Here is a 20404-nt window from a genome sequence, read left to right on the forward strand (position 1 = left end):
AGCACTGCTGGAGACAGAGCGCCAGAACCCCATCAATCCCAGGTCTGTACGCGCGGGAGGAGCGAGCGAATGCCTGAGGAGAGAACGAGCGAGCACGCACCCTCTTCTGCGGGAGGGAAAGAACCCCATCAATCCCATGCACGCTGGCACACTGAGTGGATAAAGGGAAGTGGGAGAGAGCGTGATAAAAGAAGAGAATTTCTTTCCCTGTTTAGCTGTCACAGGTACACTGCGGAGGTTGAAACAAGGACACTGCCAATGTGAAACCTCTCCAACGCCTAGTTTGAGGTACCTGGATGGAAGTGTGAGAATGAAAGCTTTGACTATGACACTCAGGTTTGGATTAACTCCTCGTGCTCTCAAGGAGCTGGACAGAGTCTCGAACCAACAAGTTAGACCTCAGGGAGGAGGCCTGTGCCAGAACTGCGGGCGGTACATTGGCCCCGTGGGTATTCTGGCCTTACCAAGTCTCGCCATGAGAACAGAAGAGCTTTCTTACCTGAATTATTGCATTTCCATTTCTCCAAGGACAGGATGGCTCGAGCAGGGGCCAGGAACGCGAAGGCACTGGCCTGAAACAGGGGTAACCTGCGGGGAACACAGACTGTTAACACCTCCTTCCTCCCCGCATCCCACACCAGGACTCCCCAGCCAAGGGGGAAGCTGGCTCCTTTCATCATTTGTTGAGGGGATGAGTGGCTGGGCCCGCATTTGTTGCCCATTCTGAATTGCCCCTTGAACTGAGTGGTTTGCTAGGCCATTTCAGAAGACCCCACGTTGCTGTGGCTCTGGAGTCACGTGTAGGCCAGACCGGGTAAGGACAGCAGATTTCCTTCCCTGAAGGGACATTAGTGAACCAGATGGGTTTTTCCGACAATCGACAACGGATTCACGGTCAGCAGTAGATTCTCAACTCCAGATTTTCATTTTTATTCATTTGTGGGACAGAGAATCGTAAACTCCAATCGCGTAGAAGGAGGCCATTCGGCCCATCGAATCTGCGCCAACCACAATCCCACCAAGCCCCTACCCCCAAAATCCCATACATTTACCCTAGCTATTCCCCCTAAAGCTAATGGGAAATTTAGCCTGGCCAATCCACCTAACCCACACATCTGTGGGATCAAACCGGAGCAGCCGGAGGAAAACCCACACAGACATGGGGAGAGAACGTGCCAACTCCAAACAGACAGCAACCCAAGCCAGGAATCGAACCTGAGTCCCTGACACTGTGAGGCAGCAGTGCTAACCACTGTGCCACCGTATGGGCATTGCCAGCTGGCCAGCGTTTATGACCCATCCCCAGTTGTCCTTGAGATAGGTGGGGGTGAGCTGCCTTCTTGAATCGCGGCAGTCCACGTGCCGTGGCCCACTGCTGTGGTGACAGTGAGTGGTATCGGAAGACTGCGGGAAGCGGGAATCGGTCTGGGAGCAGCAGATACCCTCATATACTCACATAAGAACGTAAGAAATAGGAGCAGGAGTAGGCCATCCAGCCCTTCGAGCCTGCCCCGCCATTCAATAAGATCATGGCTGATCTGTCGTGGCTCAGTTCCACTTTCCCGCCCTCTCCCCATAACCCTTAATCCCCTCTCTTATCAAAAACCCATCAACCCGCGTCTTAAAAATATTTAGCGAGGCAGCCTCCACCACTTCAACGGGCAGAGAATTCCAGAGATTCACCACCCTTTGAGTGAAGAAGTTCCTCCTCAACTCCGTTCTAAACCGCCCCCCCTTTATCTTGAGGCTGTGCCCCCTAGTCCTACTATCCTTTCTGAGCGGGAAGAGTCTCTCCACCTCTATCCTATCCATCCCATTCATCATCTTATACGTCTCAATGAGATCTCCCCTCATTCTTCGAAACTCTAACGAGTACAAGCCTAGTTTATTCAGCCTCTCCTCATAGCTCAACCCCCTCAACTCCGGCATCAGCCTAGTAAACCTCCTCTGCACTCCCTCCAAGGCCAAAATATCCTTGCGTAAGTTCGGCGCCCAAAACTGCACACAGTACTCCAGCTGCGGCCTCACCAATGCCCTATACAGCCGCAGCAAGACCTCCCTACTTTTATATTCAATCCCCTTCGCTATGAAGGCCAGCATCCCATTCGCCTTCCTGACCACCTGCTGCACCTGCAGGCTGGGTTTTTGCGACTCATGCACAAGGACCCCCAGGTCCCTCTGCACCGTCGCCTGCTGCATCATCAACAACATGGTCAGGGGACGGGGATAGAAAACAGAAATTGGTTCATCAGTTTAGACAGGGACTGAGACGAAGCATGCTCCGATACACCAGAACCACAGCTGTATTGACTCAGTCAAAGGTTGACATTTGCGAGGAGATTGACTCTTACACAAGGCCTGACTCCTGTCATCTGTTCCTGACCCAGAGACAAGCAGCTCCAAGTTTAATCAGCTGCTTGCAGTTTCAGAGAATAGAATCAATCCAGTGCACGAGGCAGCCATTCAGCCCATTGAACCTGCACTAGCTGCAATCCCACCCAGGGTCTCTCCCCGTAACCCTATGTATTTACTCCCCTAATCCTGCTGACACTATGGGACAAGTTTGTCTGCCCAATCCGCCGAACCCGCACATCTTTGGAGTGTGGCAGGAAACCCACGCAGACACGGGGAGAACGTGCAAACGCCACACAGACAGCGACCCAAGCCGGGAATCGAACCCAGGCCACTGGCGCCGAGAGGCAGCAGTGATAACCACTATGCCACCGTGCTGCTGCTGCTGCTCTCTCTTCCCCTCCCCCCTCCCCCCCCACTGCCAAATTTGGGTTTCTATTCACCAGGACCATGAAGGATAACATTGATCTGTACACATCTGGGCAGGCCAAGGATAGGGAGGATTAACAGAGAAATCCAAGCTTCAGAATTGCTGCTTCCTTCTGAAAAGTCCCAGTCTTGCAACATTCAGAGAAACTGAGTGTTGAGAATCTGAAATATTTTAAATTGAGCAATCTGGATGACCCGGATTACAGGCTGTCCTGGAAAACTAATTTCCCGTTATATTTGATTGCTTATTTTAGACACACTCCTGACCTGGAATGCATTGTCTGAGAGGGTGGGTTAGGGTGAGTGGAAGCAGTCTCGATTACGACATGCCAGCGGCAATGAGATAGATAGCTGGGGAAGGCAGGTGCAAGCTGCATTGGATAGATCTTCCCAAGAGACAGCAGGGCCACAAATGGGCCGAATAATCTCCTCCTCTCCATGTTATCCTACCAGGCATTGCCTGGAATCACACATGCAAAAGCAAATTCTCTGGACAGTTCACCCCAGGTCTCAGTGCAGGTTCTCCACTGCTCTCCAACGTCACAAAGATAGAGAGATATGTAGCATGGCCAATCCAGCACACCTCTAGACTTCCTTTAATCTTTATCCCTGGAAGGACATGTCATTCACTGAAGGCGGGATCATTTTGGACAGAGTACGCAGCCTTGTTGTGCCCCTCCCCTCACTTCAAACATGTCCGATTGGCCATCCCCTTTCACTTGATGCTCAGTATTTGGCTCCTGGATCAATCTCACATCTTGACCTTTCCCAGCACCCTGTTTCAAAGCAAACCGCTCTGGCCAAATTACCGTTTGGTCATCCCGGCCTTGTCACACAGCCTGGGACATTCCTGGAAGGCGCTACATCAATGTGGGCTCACAACTGTGAGAGGTGCAGGCCCAGGAGGGGGTGGAAACCATGTGTCCAGTGCTCCTCCTGTTTAAGGTGCCTCGCCCTGCGCCCACGCCCTCTCCCCCCACTCCAACTCCCTGCTGCCCTCTTGGCTCTGACTCTGAACCAACAAAAGGGAGCCACCCATCTGCCTGAACAATTCTTTCACTTGGAAAGGTTCCAGATGGATTGACCTGAGTCCAACTCGCAGCTTAACACTGCTCTTACACAAAGACTATCTCAGCTCGCCACCACCTTCTCAAGGACAATTCAGGATGGGCAGTAAATACTGTCCCTGCCAGTGATACCCACGCCACACAACGCAACATACAATGGCAATGGTTGTGAAGGGGTCTTTCCTCCACCTTGTTCTGCGGCAGTGATCAAATAAATACCTGCATCCTAATGTGCTCTGAAGCAGCGTCGTCAACCCCACGCAGAAGAAGATGGTTCCTATCAGCTGGCTGGTGGCCCACTGGTCAAAGCCAACACACATGGCGTCCACCAGCAAGAAGGGCACAGCAATGGTGCCACTGAAACAGGTCAGATAGTGCTGGAAAGAAAAGGCCAGTGTTAGTGAGTACTGAGACAGCGCACCGAGCCACACGGCTCATTCCTTCCACCAAAATTCACTCACACACGTGGCGCGCGCACACCCCCCCCACCACCCCGTGCGCACTCCCCCGCTGCGATGGCAGGGTACCTTTAAAGAGGTTTATTTTACAATCACGGTCACAGCTTTGGGTGATATCATTGCTGGACGGAGGGGAATATAAAAACTGTGGGTTGGTCAAGCGACCCGAAGTTTCTCAGCTTCCAGTTCCGTTTTGGCTGCAGTGTTTGACGCAGTCTGAGAAGCAAGCTGGAAAAGTCATCTCTTCCTCTCTCCGTTTTGGTTCAAACATTTTACTGACCAAAAGAAAGGCTAGTTGCTGTGCCGCAGCGAAGAATCTGCGCTTTGGGGATAGGGGCTGGGTGGGATTGTCAACAATTCAGACTCGATCAATCCCTCCTTCTGCACTCAGGGATTCTATGGATGTCTAGAGACGCGTCTCCGGTTGGGATACTTTATCCCATCAGCCCATTCCACCCCCCCGCACCTTCCCTCCAAGCAGGCATGCCTCACAGGGAGGGAAGAAGTGGAGCAAGGTTAGACCATGTGGCTCACTCCATTCCAATTCACGCCTTCAACCAACTTGCGCCACTATTTAACCAGACCATTTTATATCTCAGCCTCACTTCCCTCTCAGCCCTGATTGACCGAGTATCCCGGAACACCTCCATCTGAGTCTTCAATAAACAAGCAGTCTGTTAGAAAGATTCTGTACCCTCTGACATTTCTCATCATCTCAGACCCAAGTGATGGCCCCTTTACCCTGAGACTATGCCCCCGAGGAACCGGCCATGGGCGCCAGTCCTTGGCCAACGTTGATGGATGCAGAATTCCTCTTCCAATGCTCCACCTGGAGTTTGAAACAGGGTTCTTTAAATCCACTCCAGAACCAAGTTCAAGTTTTTTCATTTGTGTCACAAGTCAGCTTACATGAACACTGCAATGAAGTTACTGTGAAAATGCCCCAGTCGCCACACTCTGGCGCCTTTTTGGGTTACACTGAGGGAGAATTTAGCACGGCCAACGTACCTAACCAGCACGTCTTTTCGGACTGTGGGAGGAAACCGGAGCACCCAGAGGAAACCCGTGCAGACACGGGAGAACGTGCAGATTCTGCACAGACAGTGACCCAAGGCCAGGAATTGAACCTGGGTCCCTGGAGCTGAGGGGCTCCAGTGCTGACCACCGTGCCACCCTGGGAAGCCACCTCACGGCCAGGACTGAGCGTCAGTCTGCAGATTAGCGAGGAGGAGAAAGGAGACAATATAATGAAGAGATTGAGCGGGAGAGCGCATTAGGTGAATGAGTTCCTTGGCTTGTTCCACAGTACATCAGCCCAGCGATTACTGCATTTGATTAAACAGGAAAGGGGCTCACTCTCCACTGTTAATGATAGAGTTCAGACACTGTCGGAAGTTTATTCGTACACGGCTCACTATAATTAACCCAGATTACTGGGCTGGCTTATCACAGCAAGATCAGCGGCTTGTGCAGTGTGGGAGGACATTTCCAGCACTCATCAACCCCACTCTACGTCACAGAATGTTCCTCAGTGCAACGGAGAGACTCCTAACTCCGGCTCAGCCCCCACAGGGAATGGGGTTGCTGAGGAAAACACATTCCCACCTCAGGCCTTGGGAAAAGGAGAATGCTTGGAAAACATCCCTTCAGAGTTAAATCACAGAATCCCGACAATGCAGAGAAGGCCAATCGGCCCATCGAGTTTGTACCGACTACAATCCCAGCCAGGCCCTAACCCCATCGCCCCACACATTTACCCTGCTAAACCTCTTGACATGAGGGTTAATTTAGCACAGCCAATCAACCGAACCCACACTTCTTTGGAGTGTGGGAGGAAACCGGAGCACCCGGAGGAAACCCACGCAGGCACGGGGAGAACACGCAAACTGCACACAGACAGTGACCCGAGGCCGGGAATCGAACCCGGGTCCCTGGGGGCGTGAGGCAGCAGTGCTAACCCACTGTGTCGCCCTGGAGCAGGAACACCGGCTGCTCCCGGAGTGAAATATGAAAAAAAGAGAGAGAGGTTGTGGAGATGGCGAGGAACGTGGTTTCAGATCTGAGCAAGACTGCTGACCCACAAGATGATCCTCTTATCTCGGATACTCTGCAGTGGCTGTGTGTACGGAGAGCATTTCCAATGGGATTGGATTGCTTATTCAGCCTTTTGAGGTTACACATTAAAGCAGATTGATACAGCCGCCTTGTTAATGATAAACAGGAGAACACTCAGCAGTCACCTCCCTGACTCCTTCATTTCAGCCAGACTGCCTTTCTACTCAGTAAAGATTGCTTTCTTTCCCCTTTCGCCCCTCTTTAACAATGATGCCGCCTTGACGAGTCTCGTTTGAACTCCACCACCCCCCCCCACCCGCCAAAACCCCGACCACCCCCCCCCCCACCTCCCCCTTCAGTGACGGCTGGCGCACGCACTTTCAATGACGAACCACCGATTCTCTCTGCGATTTTAAACAATATTTAATCACTCATTGCCGTCTCTCACAGGGCGGCACGGTGCCACACTGCTGCCTCGTTGTGCCAGGGACACGGGTTTAATTCCGGTCTCGGGTCACTGGCTGTGTGGAGTTGGCACGTTCTCTGCGTGGGTTTCCTCCAGTTTCCCCTCCCCACAGTCCAAAGGATGTGTTGGTGAGGTGCATCAGCTGTGCTAAATTCTCCCTCAGTGGCGACAAAGGGATTTTCACAGCAACTTCACTGCAGCGTTAAGGTAAGCGTACTTGTGACACTAATAAATAAACTAAATTGAACTAATCACCAGAAGTGTGGCTGGATTCGATCTGAACTTCTTACCATCACAGATCCTGACCCTTCTTGACAGCACCACAGAGGATCACGCATCGAACCACTCTTCTTTCACAGCCCCCCCCCCCCCCAACAAAGCCTTGCCCTCCTGAAGGTGGCTGCTTCCCTTGGTGACAGGGCTAACATCCCGATCCTTCTCACCTCGGCACCTGGCATGCCCAAACCAAATCAACAGCCCACGTTACAGTCTCCCCTATGCCACCCAACCCACCACCTTCTCCTGCTGCCAACTGGCCATTCGACCATGAGAGGAGTCACTACGCAACTTGATGCTCCCCTCCTTACTGGACCTCCACAGACCCTCAGTGGGAATCCCCCTCCACTCATGGTGACAAGTCAGCAGATTCTTCTCTCAATTTCCCCCTCAGGCACAGATTTTGCAAGCAAACCCCAGTGATCGAATTTCGAGTCTGACGCGCGCACGGTGATTATGAGCTATAGCGTGGTCAACCAACGCAAGTCACAAGTCAACGGCAGCCCCGACCTGCCCAAAGCTCCCAGCGGAACTGTCGAGGGATTTCCTTTGAACCAACCTGCAAGCCCAGAAATATGCAGAGATACCAGGGTGGGACATCCTCAATGGTGTAGATCATATCCATTCGATGCGGGTCAGTGGCCCCAGTACTGTCAGAGATACCAGACAAAGAGGACTGGGGGGACAAAAACAAAACACAACATCACAGACAAGTGCAGAGCCAGCATTAAGGGAGGGGTAGATAGCCCCAACCCTTCGCCCACTTCCCACAAGACAAACACACACACACACTTGGTCCTCCAAGAGTTCACCGAGAAAGGTGGTGTTGGCCAAGGTCTGTGACAACTGGACAGAACACAGCCTCCCACCTCCAAAGGCTCGAGGGTTACAGTGTTTGCAATGCTTTCACTAAACCAGGGCCCCAGGCACACAGCACAACATTTATCCTCACAGAGCTTCACCTGAGAACACAGTCAGCAGATCAGCTTTCAGGGCTCCACCCAAGCCATTGACAGAGCATTAACCTCCTGAATGTCTGGACATTGGAACGAGGAGCAGAAACAGGCAAACTCAGCTCTTTGAGCCCATTCCATCATGCTATCAGATCATGGGCTGATCTCTCTCTGGTCTCAAATCCACCTCCCCATATCCCCTCATCCCTTTTTTTTTTAAAATTAGAAATATAACTATTTGTTCCTTGAAACCATTGATGCAGATTCCACTGCGCTGTGGGGCAGCGAGTTCCACAAATTCACCACCCTCTGTGAGAAGTTGTTCCTCTGCATCTCAGTTTTAAATCTGCCGCCTCTCAACCTGTACCTGTGACCTGAACATCATTCAACCTTCTGCTCATCCACCTGACGGTGCTTACCCGGCAACGGGCTAACATTGGAATGTAAAAATCCCAAAAGGGTGGGATGGGGATCGCACAGAAGGCAGGCCTACCTGGGCCCATGGGAGATGGGTACCAATTATCTATCCAGACTCAGGGAACCAGCTACAACCATCACTCAGAGGCAGTGGAGCCACATTTCCAAATGGTCTTTCTTTGCCAAAGAAAATGGGCATCAATACGTGCAAACTGGAGGAGTATGGCTGTGTCTGTGTCTGTCTGGGCATTGCCAAGAGGACCCAAGACTGCAGTAGAATCAGAGGCTTACAGCATGGAAACAGGTCCTTCTGCCAACTTGTCCATGCGCTATTTTGTTTAAACCACAAAGCTAATCCCAATTCCCCATGTTTGGCCCATATCCCTCTATCCCCATCTTACACGTGTAACTGCCCAAATGCTTTTGAAAAGACAAAACTGCATCTGCCTCGACTGCCATCTCTGGCAGCTTGTTCCAGACACTCAACACCCTCTGTGGGAAAAATTGCCCCTCTGGATCCTTTTATATCTCTCCCCTTAAACCTATGCCCTCTAGTTTTTGACTCCCCTACCTTTAGGAAAAGTTATTGACTTCCAAGCTGGTCTGTGCCCCTCATTATTTTATAGACCTCTTTGAGGTCACCCTCAGCCTCCTGCACTCCAGGGAAATAAGTCCCAGTCTATCCAGCCTCTCCTTATAACTCAATCCATTAAGTCCCGGTAGCATCCTAGTCAATGTTTTCTTTCTTGTTTAATAATATCTTTTCTATAGTAGGGTGACCAGAACAGTGCACAGCATTCCAAGTGTGGCCTTACCAATGTCTTGTACAACTTCAACAAGGTCCCCCAACTCCCTGTATTCAATGTTCTGACCGATGAAATTCAACATGACTATGATCAGTGGTGGCGGTGGCATATTTTCAAATACTTTTTATTTGCCTAAGAAATGGGACATCAGCAGTTACAAACTGGAAGAGCATGATGGTAGGTGTGTGAGCATTGCCAAGAGTCACCAGATACCGAAATATCAAATTTATAAAGGTAGTATTGCTCTCTCCACCTACATATCCCAGTTAGTGAGTGAGAAAACTCACTGGAGATTATTGATAAATACTGTCACCAACACTCCCTGGGAAACAGTGGCGGAGTGATATCAGCACTGGACTTGTAATCCAGAGACCCAGAGTCATGGTCTGGGCGACCCAGGTTCAAATCTCACCAAGGCAGATGGTGGAATTTGAATTCAATAAAAAAAAAACTAAGAATCTACCATGAAATCACTGTTCATTACCAGAGAAACAATGTACTTTAGGGAAGGAAATCTGCCGTCCTCACCCGGTCTGGCCTCCATGTGACTCCAGAGCCACAGCAAAGTGGTTGACTCTCAACTGCCCCCCAAGGGCAACGAGGGATGGGCAATAAATGCTGGCCCAGCCAGCGATACCCATGTCCCACAAATGAATAAAAGTTTTTAAAAATTCCAAAAAGCAACTGATTGGAGGAAAGATGGAAGAAGAGGAGGCAAGGAAGAGAACCCTCAAATATCCAATGGATTGCTCTATCAACACTGAGACGTGAACAGAACAAACAAACAACCCTCCTGAAGGTGAGATGAGTGAGTCGAGGGAGCCGCTGGAGAACACAAGAGCTTAACTGAAGGCTAGCTTCAAGTGAATCCCAATGTCAACACCGTCCAATACAGAGAACAGGACTGGGTTGGACGTGCTGTCACAGACATAAAAGGCCAAATAGCTCTCCTTCAATGCTGCAACCTCTGCATTCCTAAACTCACTGGAAGGTTGAGGCATTCAGCTATCTCGTTTACAGAACAAATTGCTGCTCTCAGCAAACAGATCGTCACCAAGATACAAGAACTGAGCATCACGTCCGACCTTTCACTTTTCAAATTTTTCCACAACAAGGAGGACATTGGCAGGTTCACCCAGTGATTCATCAGTGTGTGACAGTCAACTCTCCCACTCACAACACGATAAAGATAGTCTTCATCCCAGTTCCTGTTTGAAATTCAGCTCCCTCCTCCCCACAGTCGCCAGTTCCTCTGCTCTATGCAAGCTTGTGGATCCCAGTGCCGTGAGTGTCAATCTTACCTTGTCTGCCACACTGTTCTGTTTGGTGTAGACAGCCATCAGCTCTGTGATCTCCGTGTCCTGTTCACCACTGGTTGGAGCAGCTCCATTCATCACCACCTGTGATCCAGGGCAGACAGAGAGAGAGAGAGAGATATACATGGTCAGACAGTGTCACTGGTTCCACAGCAGTATCTCATCAATCTACACCCTCAAATCAAAGGCAGAATCTAACCTCGCTCCAGGAAGCAAGGTGGCAGATTCACAATCATGACAGGAGGCCATTCGGCTACCCAGGCTTTACTAGACCTTATAGCGCACGGACAAAGCACAACAATATTTCCAAGAAAGGTGACTGCACATTAGTAAAGTCGTTCCTCCCCACCTTTCAAACTAGTTCTCTTCCTGACTCCTTCACCTGGGACTTATCCAGATACAGGTCCATCATCGCTAACAAGGGAGCTGAGGACAAAGCTCGGATGGACATCTCCGTGATGTCTTCATCCCTGGCCAAGGGCCGTACCCCAAGGCTCCTTCATCCCAAACAATTCAAATCTGGATCAACTATTCCTGATGCCCAGCTAATATCAGGGGGCAGTTTGCTGGAGGTCACATCAGGACAAAAGATCATGTTCTTGGCTTTACTCAGCTGTAGAAATTCCTCCAAATCAATCTGAACTACCAGCTGACATCTTAAAATCTACCAACGACCTCTGCGTAAGACTGGAACTATAACTCACAAAGCCAGGTTCATACCAGACATTGATTTTTTTTTCTAGTTCAGTGGTGTGAAGTGAGCGTAAGTTGTTGCCCATCTCCAGAGGCCCTTGAGAAGGAGATGGTGAGGTGCCTTCTGAAATGTAACTGAGTGACTTGCGAGGCCATTCCAGAGGGCAGTTCAGAGTCAACCCACATTGCTGTGGCTCTGGAGTTGGCACTTTTATCGTAGGGATGGAGAACTTCAGCGTGTGGCTGGGACCTTAGAAGAGCTACAATGATATCCAAGGACATCATGGGCAGCACAATGGTTCGCACTGCTGCCTCACAACTTCAGGGACCTGGGTTTGACTCCAGCCTTGGGTGACAGTCTGTGTGGAGTTTACAGATTCTCCCGGAGCTGTGTGGGTTTCCTCCGGGTGCTCCGGTTTCCTCTCACGCGACAAAAGGTGTGCCGGTTCGGTGGATTGGCCACGCTAAATTGTTGCCTTGGTGTTGGGGGACGAGCAGGGTAAACACATGGGGTTACGGGGATAGGACCTGTCGTCAGACCAGGCTGGATGGGCCAAAAGGCCTCCTTCTGCACTGGAGTGTGAGTGGCAGTGACTGACACAAGATTGAAGTTGTGAGGAATTCGGGCTGTTTTGCGCTCCCCCCAGCAGTCTCTCAGTTTGGCTATGCTACGTGACAGCATTATGTCAAGAGGAGGCCATATCAGAGAGCAGTGCGTCTTCCTCGTAACTTTCACGGGCAGTGTGTGAGAGAGAGGAACAGGTTCAACTCTGGAGAGGCTCCTTCCTTCTACAAGAGGCAATGAATACTAACCAGGAAGTGCCTGCACTGAGAATGCTGCAGCCTTCGTATCCCCTTATGTCATTACAGAACACTGCATACTCTATTCATACTCTGCACCATGTGCTTATCCACGCAGTGCAAAATACACAAAGCCTCACGCCTTTATTCCAACTTCCTCCCTGAAGATCAAACATTAACCCTGTCAACACTTATCCAAACAGCCCATAGCCCCAGCTGGATGAACAAGTCTCTTTGCTCATAACCAGTCCAATGCCCACCCCCGAGCACAGAAACCCAGGGCCCGTACACTGACTGGCTTTAAACAGCACTTCTCCAGCACAGCAGCAAGCCAGTTCCACAGAGGTAACCCTGATCTTGTGTATGGCTATGTCACAATGACCCCGCTCTGACCCAATTCCATTCCACGACAACGGGGCGGAGAATAGGACACGCAATCTACACGCAACACGTCACATGATCCGAGTCCCTTCAGAAGAGCGATGCTGATCAGGGCTGATCTCTTTTAGGCTTTTCAATTTCACATTGCCAGCGACTCCCCCAAGAACTGTGATTCCCCTGTCCAACAAGAACCTATCCACCCTGACCGACCCTCCACACCCCCCCAACACTTCCCAAATCCCACAACCCTCAGAAGGAATTTCTCCCCATCTCTGTGCCAAAAGGGCAACTCCTATTTTCAACACAGATTCCTCCCTCCCCAAAGCTCTGGACTCACTCACAAAAGCAAGCATCCTTCCCACGTCCACCTTCTCAAGGTCTTTCAGCATCTTATATACTTCAATCAAGTCTTTCACTCTTTTGCAGTGAAAAGAATCTCAGTCTGCCTTTTTTCATTCATCAGTGTCACAAGTCGGTTTTCGTTAACACTGCAATGAAGTTACTGTGAAAATTCCCCAATCGCCACACTCGTGTCTGTTTGGGTACACTTGGGGAGAATTTAGCAACTAACCAGCACGTCTTTCAGACTGTGGGAGGAAACCCACGCAGACACGGGGAGAACGTGCAGACTCTGCACAGGCAGTGACCCAAGCCGGGAATCGAATCGGGGTCCCTGGCGCTGCGAGGCAGCAGTGCCAACCACCGTGCTGTCCTCGCATTCCTCATATCAGCTATCAGTCTCCTCCGTACCAACTCCAAAGCACTGACATCTTGCCTTAAATAAGGAGACCAAGACTGCACACAGTACTCAGGATGTGCACTCGGCAATACCCTGTCAAACTCAAACACAGCATCCTTTGTTCAATTGTCCTCACGTTAAAGGGTGACTTTGCATTCACCATCTTAATTATCAGCCGTACCCGAATGCCAAACTTGTGTGACTAGTGAACTGCCACACCTGAATTACACTGCCGCTGTTCTCTAGTTAGGTCATGCCTTCTTTTTAAAACTCTTCCTGCCGTATTTCATCACTTCATATCTTCCTCCATTCAATTCCATCTGCCAGATTTATGCACACTCACTCAACCTGCCTGTATCCATTGTTTTTTTTCATTCATTCATGGACATGGGCATCACTATTGCCCATCCCTAGTTGCCTCTGTTCAAGAAGGGAGAGACACAGTAAGAAGTCTCACAACATCAGGTTCAAGTCCAACAGCTTTATTTGGTAGCAAAATCCCCTCGCTTTCACAGCGCTGCTCCCTTCGTCAGGTAAGTGGGAGTTCTGTTCACAATCAGGCCATATAAAGACACAAACCCAATTCACAAAATAATGATTGGAATGCAGATCTGCGAGGGAGGCAGGCACGGAGGGAACTATTGGCAGTTAGTTTGTTTTCTGTGACAGGGAAGGAGCTGGATTCAATCATTAACAGCTCAGGACAAAGACAAGCTCAAGCTAATTGGGACAAGTCAACATGGTTTCATGCAAGGGAGATCAGCTATAACCAACTGATTGGAGCCCTTAGAAGGAGCATGCACCTGCTGTGGATAGAGGGGAACCTGTAGACATCCTGTACTTGGATTTCCAGGAAACATTCGATAAGGTGCAGCATCGGAGGGCAGTTGACAGTCAACCACATTGCTGTGGCTCTGGAGTTACAAGGAGGCCACAATGGGCAAGGATGGCAGACTTCCTTCCCTAAAGGACATTATTGAACCAGGTGGGCTTTTCCGACAATGGTTTCAACGTATCAGTACATTCTTAATTCCAGATTTTATTTATTGAATTCAAATTCCACCAGCTGTCGTGGCGGGCTTTGAACTCGAGACCCCAGAATATTAACTGGGTTTCTGGATTAATAGTCTCGTGGTAATACCACAAGGCCATTGCCAACTTCCTTATGTCTTCTTCACAAGAAACTTTCCCATCTGTCTTTACATCATCTGTAAGTTTAGCTACTGTGCCTTATCTTAGCGTTGGACTAGGGTGAGCACAGTCACAAGTCTCATAACACCAGGTTAAAGTCCAGCAGGTTTATCTGGTATCACAAGCTTTTGGAGCACTGTTCCTTGATCAGGCAAGTCTCAGGTGATTATGGAGCAGTGGTCCAAGAGTTCATGATACCAGATAAACCGGTTGACTTCAACGTGGCGTTGTGAGACTTGTTCCTGTGCCTTATCACAGTCATTGATATAAATTGTTCAATGTTGACGCCCCAGCACAGACCCCTGCAGGGCTTCACTTGTCACATCCTGTCAATAAGACAGACACATTTTAACATACTCTGTTTCTTGTTAACCAACCTTCTATCCAGGCTGTTACATTACCCCCTACACCTGATGTTGCTCCTGAATCGAAGGTTTTCTGGAAATCCAAGTACAGGATGTCTACAGGTTCCCCTCTATCCATATCATGTGCATGCTCTTTCCAAGGGCTCCAATAAATTGGTTATAGCTGATCTCCCTTGCACAAAACCATATTGACTCATCCCTATTACCTTCAGTTTGCCTTAGTCCTGAGCTGTTAATGATTGAATCCAGCTCCTTCCCTGTTACAGAAAACAAACTTCTGTTCCAAAAGTTCCCTCCCTGCCTGCCTCCATCCCAGATCTGCATTCCAACCATTATTTAGTAAATTGAGTTTGTGTCTTTATATGCCCTGTTTGTGAACAGAACTTCTGATAAAGGAGCAGTGCTCCAAAAGCTAGTGGAGTTTGCTACCAAATAAACCTGGTGTTGTGAGACTTCTGACTGTGTCTCTCCCTTCTCGAACAGAGGGGTCACATTTGTTACTTGCCAGTCTGACGGAACCTTTCCGGAATCGATTGAATTTTGGAAAATTAACGCCAACATGTGTACAATCTGATTAACCACTGCTTTTAACACCCTCTGGTGAAGTCTATCGGGACCTGGGGACTTGTCAGCTCACACGCAGCTCCCCCTTCCCTCGTGACTGCAATTCACCAAGTTCCTCTCTTCCTTCCACCTCCTGATTTCCAGCATTTACTGGAATAGTTTTTGTATCTTTGATCGTGAGGACAGAAGCAAAGCATTTGTTCATTTGACCTGCCATTTCATTACTAACTCCGAGTGACGCCCCATTCTCTGAAACATCAACACTCATTTTACTGACTCTTTCCCTGTTTCTGTGTAAACTCTTACTGTCCATTTTTCCACATCCAGCTATCTTCCTCTCATACTCTAATTTCTTTGTCCTGATTAAGCTTGTATTCATTCTCTGCCAATCAGCTGACCTGCCACTCATCTTTGCCCATTTCTAAGTTTAATAGCTTTCTTTTACACCTTGTTTCCCCATGGATGGTGGCTCCTCCCTTTGGAATATTTTGTGAAACAGCAGGAACAGAATTATCCTGAAACATGCCCTGAAAAATTCTTCCACTGATCTATCCCCCAGTCCAGTTCACTTCAGCTAGCTCAGCTTTCACGTGCAGATGGTTGCCCTTAGTTAAGTTTAAAATAGAACAAAGAACTAAGAAAATGACAGCACAGGAACAGGCCCTTCGGCCCTCCGAGCCTGAACCGACCATGCTGCCCGAATGAACAAAAACCCCTTCCCTTTCTGGGGACTGGATCCCTCTATTCCCATCCTATTCATGTATTTGTCACGACACCCCTTAAACCTCTGCTTCCACTAACCTCCCCCCCGGCAACGAGTTCTAGGCACCCACCACCCTTTGTGTAAAAAATCTGCCTTGTACATCTTCTTTAAATCTTGCCCCTTGCACCTTAAACCTGTGCCCCCTCGTAACAGACTCTTCCACACTGGGAAAAAGCTTCTGACTATCCAGTCTGTCCATGCTTCTCACAATCTTGTAGACTTCTTTCAGGTTTCCCCTCAACCTCCGTCACTCCACTGAGAACAAACCAAGTTTCTCCAACCTCTCCTCACAGCTAATGCCCTCCACACTGGGCGATACGCTGTTAAATGTTTTCTGTACTCCGTCCACGTCGTCCTGGTAGTGTGGCAACTAGAATTGAACGCTATATTCCAAATATTAGTCTTAGATCCACTCTTCTCCCTTTCAAACTGGGTATAAAATTCAACGATATCGTGCTCCTCGGGTTACCTTCGTTCTGAGATCATCAATTAATCCTTTAATTAACACGCCCTGCTCTTTAGCTGGTTCCAGAACACCAGACACAATCCTTTCAATCACCAAACCCAACATCACAAAGTCTGGGCAACGCTTGTGTGTAAACAATGTTAGCTTGGATATCCATGGCACCCTTCACATCACAAAAATCCCAAGACATTTCACAGGAGCAGGAGAAAACTCAATGCTCAGTCGGTATCTCGGGGACCCTCCTTGCAGGGTTGGGGAGTTGGGGGGGTGGGGGGGGTGCATTTCAACAGATGCCACAAGGCAACGATGCATGGGACTGGGAGGCAGCTGTACTAACCACTGTACAACGTGGGCCTCCAGGCTGCTACAGCATTCACCATTACATGACAGCGTGTGCACTGAGCAAGAAAGCTCCAACAGTGAGATTCTTTTCAATGACTGGGAGCCACAAGCTAATGTTTATTTATTAGCGTCACCAGTGAGGCTTACATTGACATTGCAGTGAAGTTACTGTGAAATTCCCCCAGTCGCCACACTCCGCGCCTCTTTGGGTCAATGCATCCCAACCAGCAATTCTTTCAGATTGCGGGAGGAAACCAGAACAGCCAGAGGAGACCCACGCAGACACGGGGAGAATGTGCAAACTCCACACAGACAGTGATGCAAGCCAGGATCCCTGGCACAGTGAGGCAGCAGTGCTAACCCACTGTGCCACCATGTTGCCAGAAGAAGGATTACGTTGCTGATCACAAGTTGGATTTCCACATTTTTCTCCCCCTCAACACGTTGGGTGCTGGGGGAACGTTGTGAGGTGACGAAAGGTGCTTTGTAAAGCTCCATCAGTCATTACCCTTGGGCAGTTCCGCGCTGTGCAGGTGGACTTGGTTTTTAGCAGTGCGTGTGCACGTGCAAACCCTTACCAGCGTCAGAGAAACCCCCTAAGGTCCAAATGAACTTAACGTGAATGCAGATGTTGCAACGACAGAGCAAGGATTCTGAAAGGACAGTCTTTCCAAGGCAGGGGGATAGAGAGAGAAAGAGAGCAGCAGACTGCTAATTGCTCCATACAGGCTGAGCAACGTACAGTAAAACATGTGATGAACACATACTGCTGACTCATCGCTCAATGTGTCTGAGCTCCAGTCTGCCTTTATAAATCTTGTAAAGGCTGGAGGGGGTGGGGGAGAAGAGACGGAGAGCGGGGTGGGGGTGCGGTGTGCTGAATCGAACACAGCGGCGATAAACAGTCCAATCCCTGTGATTGCAACATATCAGAGTCAATCTGAACACACATCGCTGTTCGTTACCCCAGGGCTTCTGACGACCGCCCACTCTCGCCGAGATAGGTTTCAGAGTCCCGCAGTGCACAAGAGGCCCATCGAGTCTGGCACCTCAGCTGCCAGCCCTGCAATGTTACGGTGTGCCAAGTACTCATCCAGGTACTTGTTCAAGGACGTGAGGCACCCCGCCCAGGCAGCGCACTCCAGACCCTCCAGAAGTTTCCCACCCACAGATGTGAGACTCGCTGGTCTGTGGATCCCTGGCCCACCTCCACAACCTTTCTGAAGTAGCGGGGCCACGTTTGCTGTTCTCCCGTCCTCTAGCACCTCCCCGGTAGCCAGGGAGGAATTAAAGATTTGGGTCAGAGCCCCGACAATTTCCTCCGTCGCCTCTCAACAGCCCAGGCCACAACTCATCCGCACCTGGAGATCTTGTCCACTTTTAAGGCCACCCGTATCTTCCCACTCCCCATGATAATTTTCTCCACAGCCTCTTCTCCCCAAGTTCCAGAAATACCTCTTCATTCTTGTGGGTGAAGACAGATGTGAACTATCCATTTAACACCCTACCTCTGCCTCCACCCACAGGTTATCCCCTTGGTCCTGAAGGGGCCCGACTCTTGCCCTGGTTATCCTCTTCCCATTGATATACTTTACAGAATTCCTGGGGAGTTTCCCCAACTTGTACCAGCCAGAGCTTTCTCATATCCCCTCGTTGCTCTCCGAATTGATTCCTTTGGCTCCATTCTGCACTTTCTGTACTCCACTCACGCCTCCGCAGACTTACTGCCCTGATCCTTGTTAAAAGCCTCTCTCTCTTCCTTCTCCTGGTACCCTGAACGTCTCTGGGTTTGTTACACCTTCCTATTACCCTCAGGGGGAACCGGTGGGGCCGATACCCTCCCCAGTTCATCTTTCAGCGCCTCCCACTGCTCTTCTGTAGATCTCCCTCCAGGTTTCTTTATTTGTGTCACAAGTGTGCTTTCATTGGGGCAGCACAGTGGTTAGCACTGCTGCCTCCCAGTGCCAGGGACCCAGGTTCAATTCCCAGATTGGGTCATGTAAGCCTCCTTGTGACTCGTAAATAAACTTTACATTAACACTGCAATGAAGTTACTCCGAAAATCCCCTAGTCGCCACACTCTGATGCCTGCTCAGGAGCACTGAGGGAAACAATTTAGCATGGCCAACGTACCCAACCAGCACGCCTTTTGGATAGCTGGGGGTCTGGAACCCTGGAGAGCCTCTTTGGAAAACAGCTGCATTGCTATAGCACCCTTCACAACCTTGGGATGTCTCAAAGCACGCCCAAGGATGCCCAAATTGTTGACACAGTGAGAAGTCTTGCAACACCAGGTTAAAGTCCAACGAGTTTATTTGGAATCATGAGCTTTTGGAGAGCTGCTCCTTCATCAAATGAGTGGAGAGGTAGGTTCACAAACAGAGCATAGAGATAGACACAACTCTAAGATCATTACAGATTGGAATGTGAAGAATGGTTGCAATGCAAGTCTTTACAGCTAATCAAGTCTTTATAGATATGAACAGTGTAAGTGGGCAGAGGGATAATCACAGGTGAAAAGTTTGTTCGCCCTTTCTCCGTGCACACTGTCCGTACCTGGATATACTGTGTTTGTGAACTCGCCTCCACTCACCTGAATGCTCGTGATTCCAAATGAAGCTGCTGGACTTTAACCTGGTGTTGTGAGACTTCTTACTGTGCCCACCCCAGTCCAACACCAGCATCTCCACATCATGAATTGTTGGAAGATCGGCAGTCGCGAATGGGTGCACAGCAAGCTCCCACAGACAGCAATGAGATGAACGAGCAGGCAAGTGAGTATTGGAGGAGCGGCGTGACAAATTCTCATCTGATAATCATTAGTGACTGATGTTGCTCAAATATACAAGGCGTCTCGGGACCTGTCTCTCAACAAACAACGTCTGAGGTGCCAACTCAGTGAAGGCAAATATCCGGTAGCACATTTGGAAACAAAACCTGGGGGAGTATACAAACACCTGCACGTGTCAGCAGCCAGCAGGAGAGGCCCGTGACCATTCAACCCATCAAGTACATGCTCGCTGTCTGAAGAACCATCCAGTCAGTCTCTTCGCTTGACCCCAGTTTGTGCAGAGCCACACATCTAGACTGAGTATTTTAAACTGTGACCTGGGTGGGAAGCTCAAGTTTCATATCCATACAGCAGGCAGTGTCATGATAAAAACAGTACAATTAATTATTAATACATGTTGTAAATAAATGATCACCAAAGACATTCCGATTAGGATACAAATGAACTGGATGTGACAGGACTGTTCACATTCCTGGATTGAGTTGTTCCTCTCTGCTAGTTTTCCCTTAGGGTTAGCCTGGAATTTTTCTGTGTAACTCCTTTGCGAGGAATTCTCCACTTCTTCCCCAGGAAGCTGGATCCTTGTCCTTGAACCCATTGGTACTGACAGTCCCTGACTTTCTCCTCCTCCCCTTCAGTATCCCAGTGTCCTGCAGCCTTCTCAGTGAGGGAGGCAATGGCCCAGCTGTGAATATCACCAGACTATTAAATCA

General features: G+C 49.6%; 1 protein-coding gene across 1 annotated transcript in view; it reads right to left on the bottom strand.

Annotated features, from left to right (window-relative positions):
• slc23a2 (solute carrier family 23 member 2) overlaps positions 1–20404 on the bottom strand; it is a 60913-nt gene that overhangs the window by 30230 nt on the left and 10279 nt on the right. The window contains exons 2-5 of the mRNA XM_080217163.1: positions 10581–10679; positions 7663–7779; positions 4068–4225; positions 500–588 (exon numbers count right to left, since the gene is read on the bottom strand). Coding sequence (XP_080073289.1) covers positions 500–588; positions 4068–4225; positions 7663–7779; positions 10581–10679 — 463 coding nt within the window. The remainder of the gene's footprint in view (positions 1–499; positions 589–4067; positions 4226–7662; positions 7780–10580; positions 10680–20404) is intronic.

This window comes from Carcharhinus amblyrhynchos, chromosome 34 (assembly GCF_965287045.1).
Source record: "Carcharhinus amblyrhynchos chromosome 34, sCarAmb.v2.hapA, whole genome shotgun sequence".
In the NCBI taxonomy this organism is placed as follows: Eukaryota; Metazoa; Chordata; class Chondrichthyes; order Carcharhiniformes; family Carcharhinidae; genus Carcharhinus; species Carcharhinus amblyrhynchos.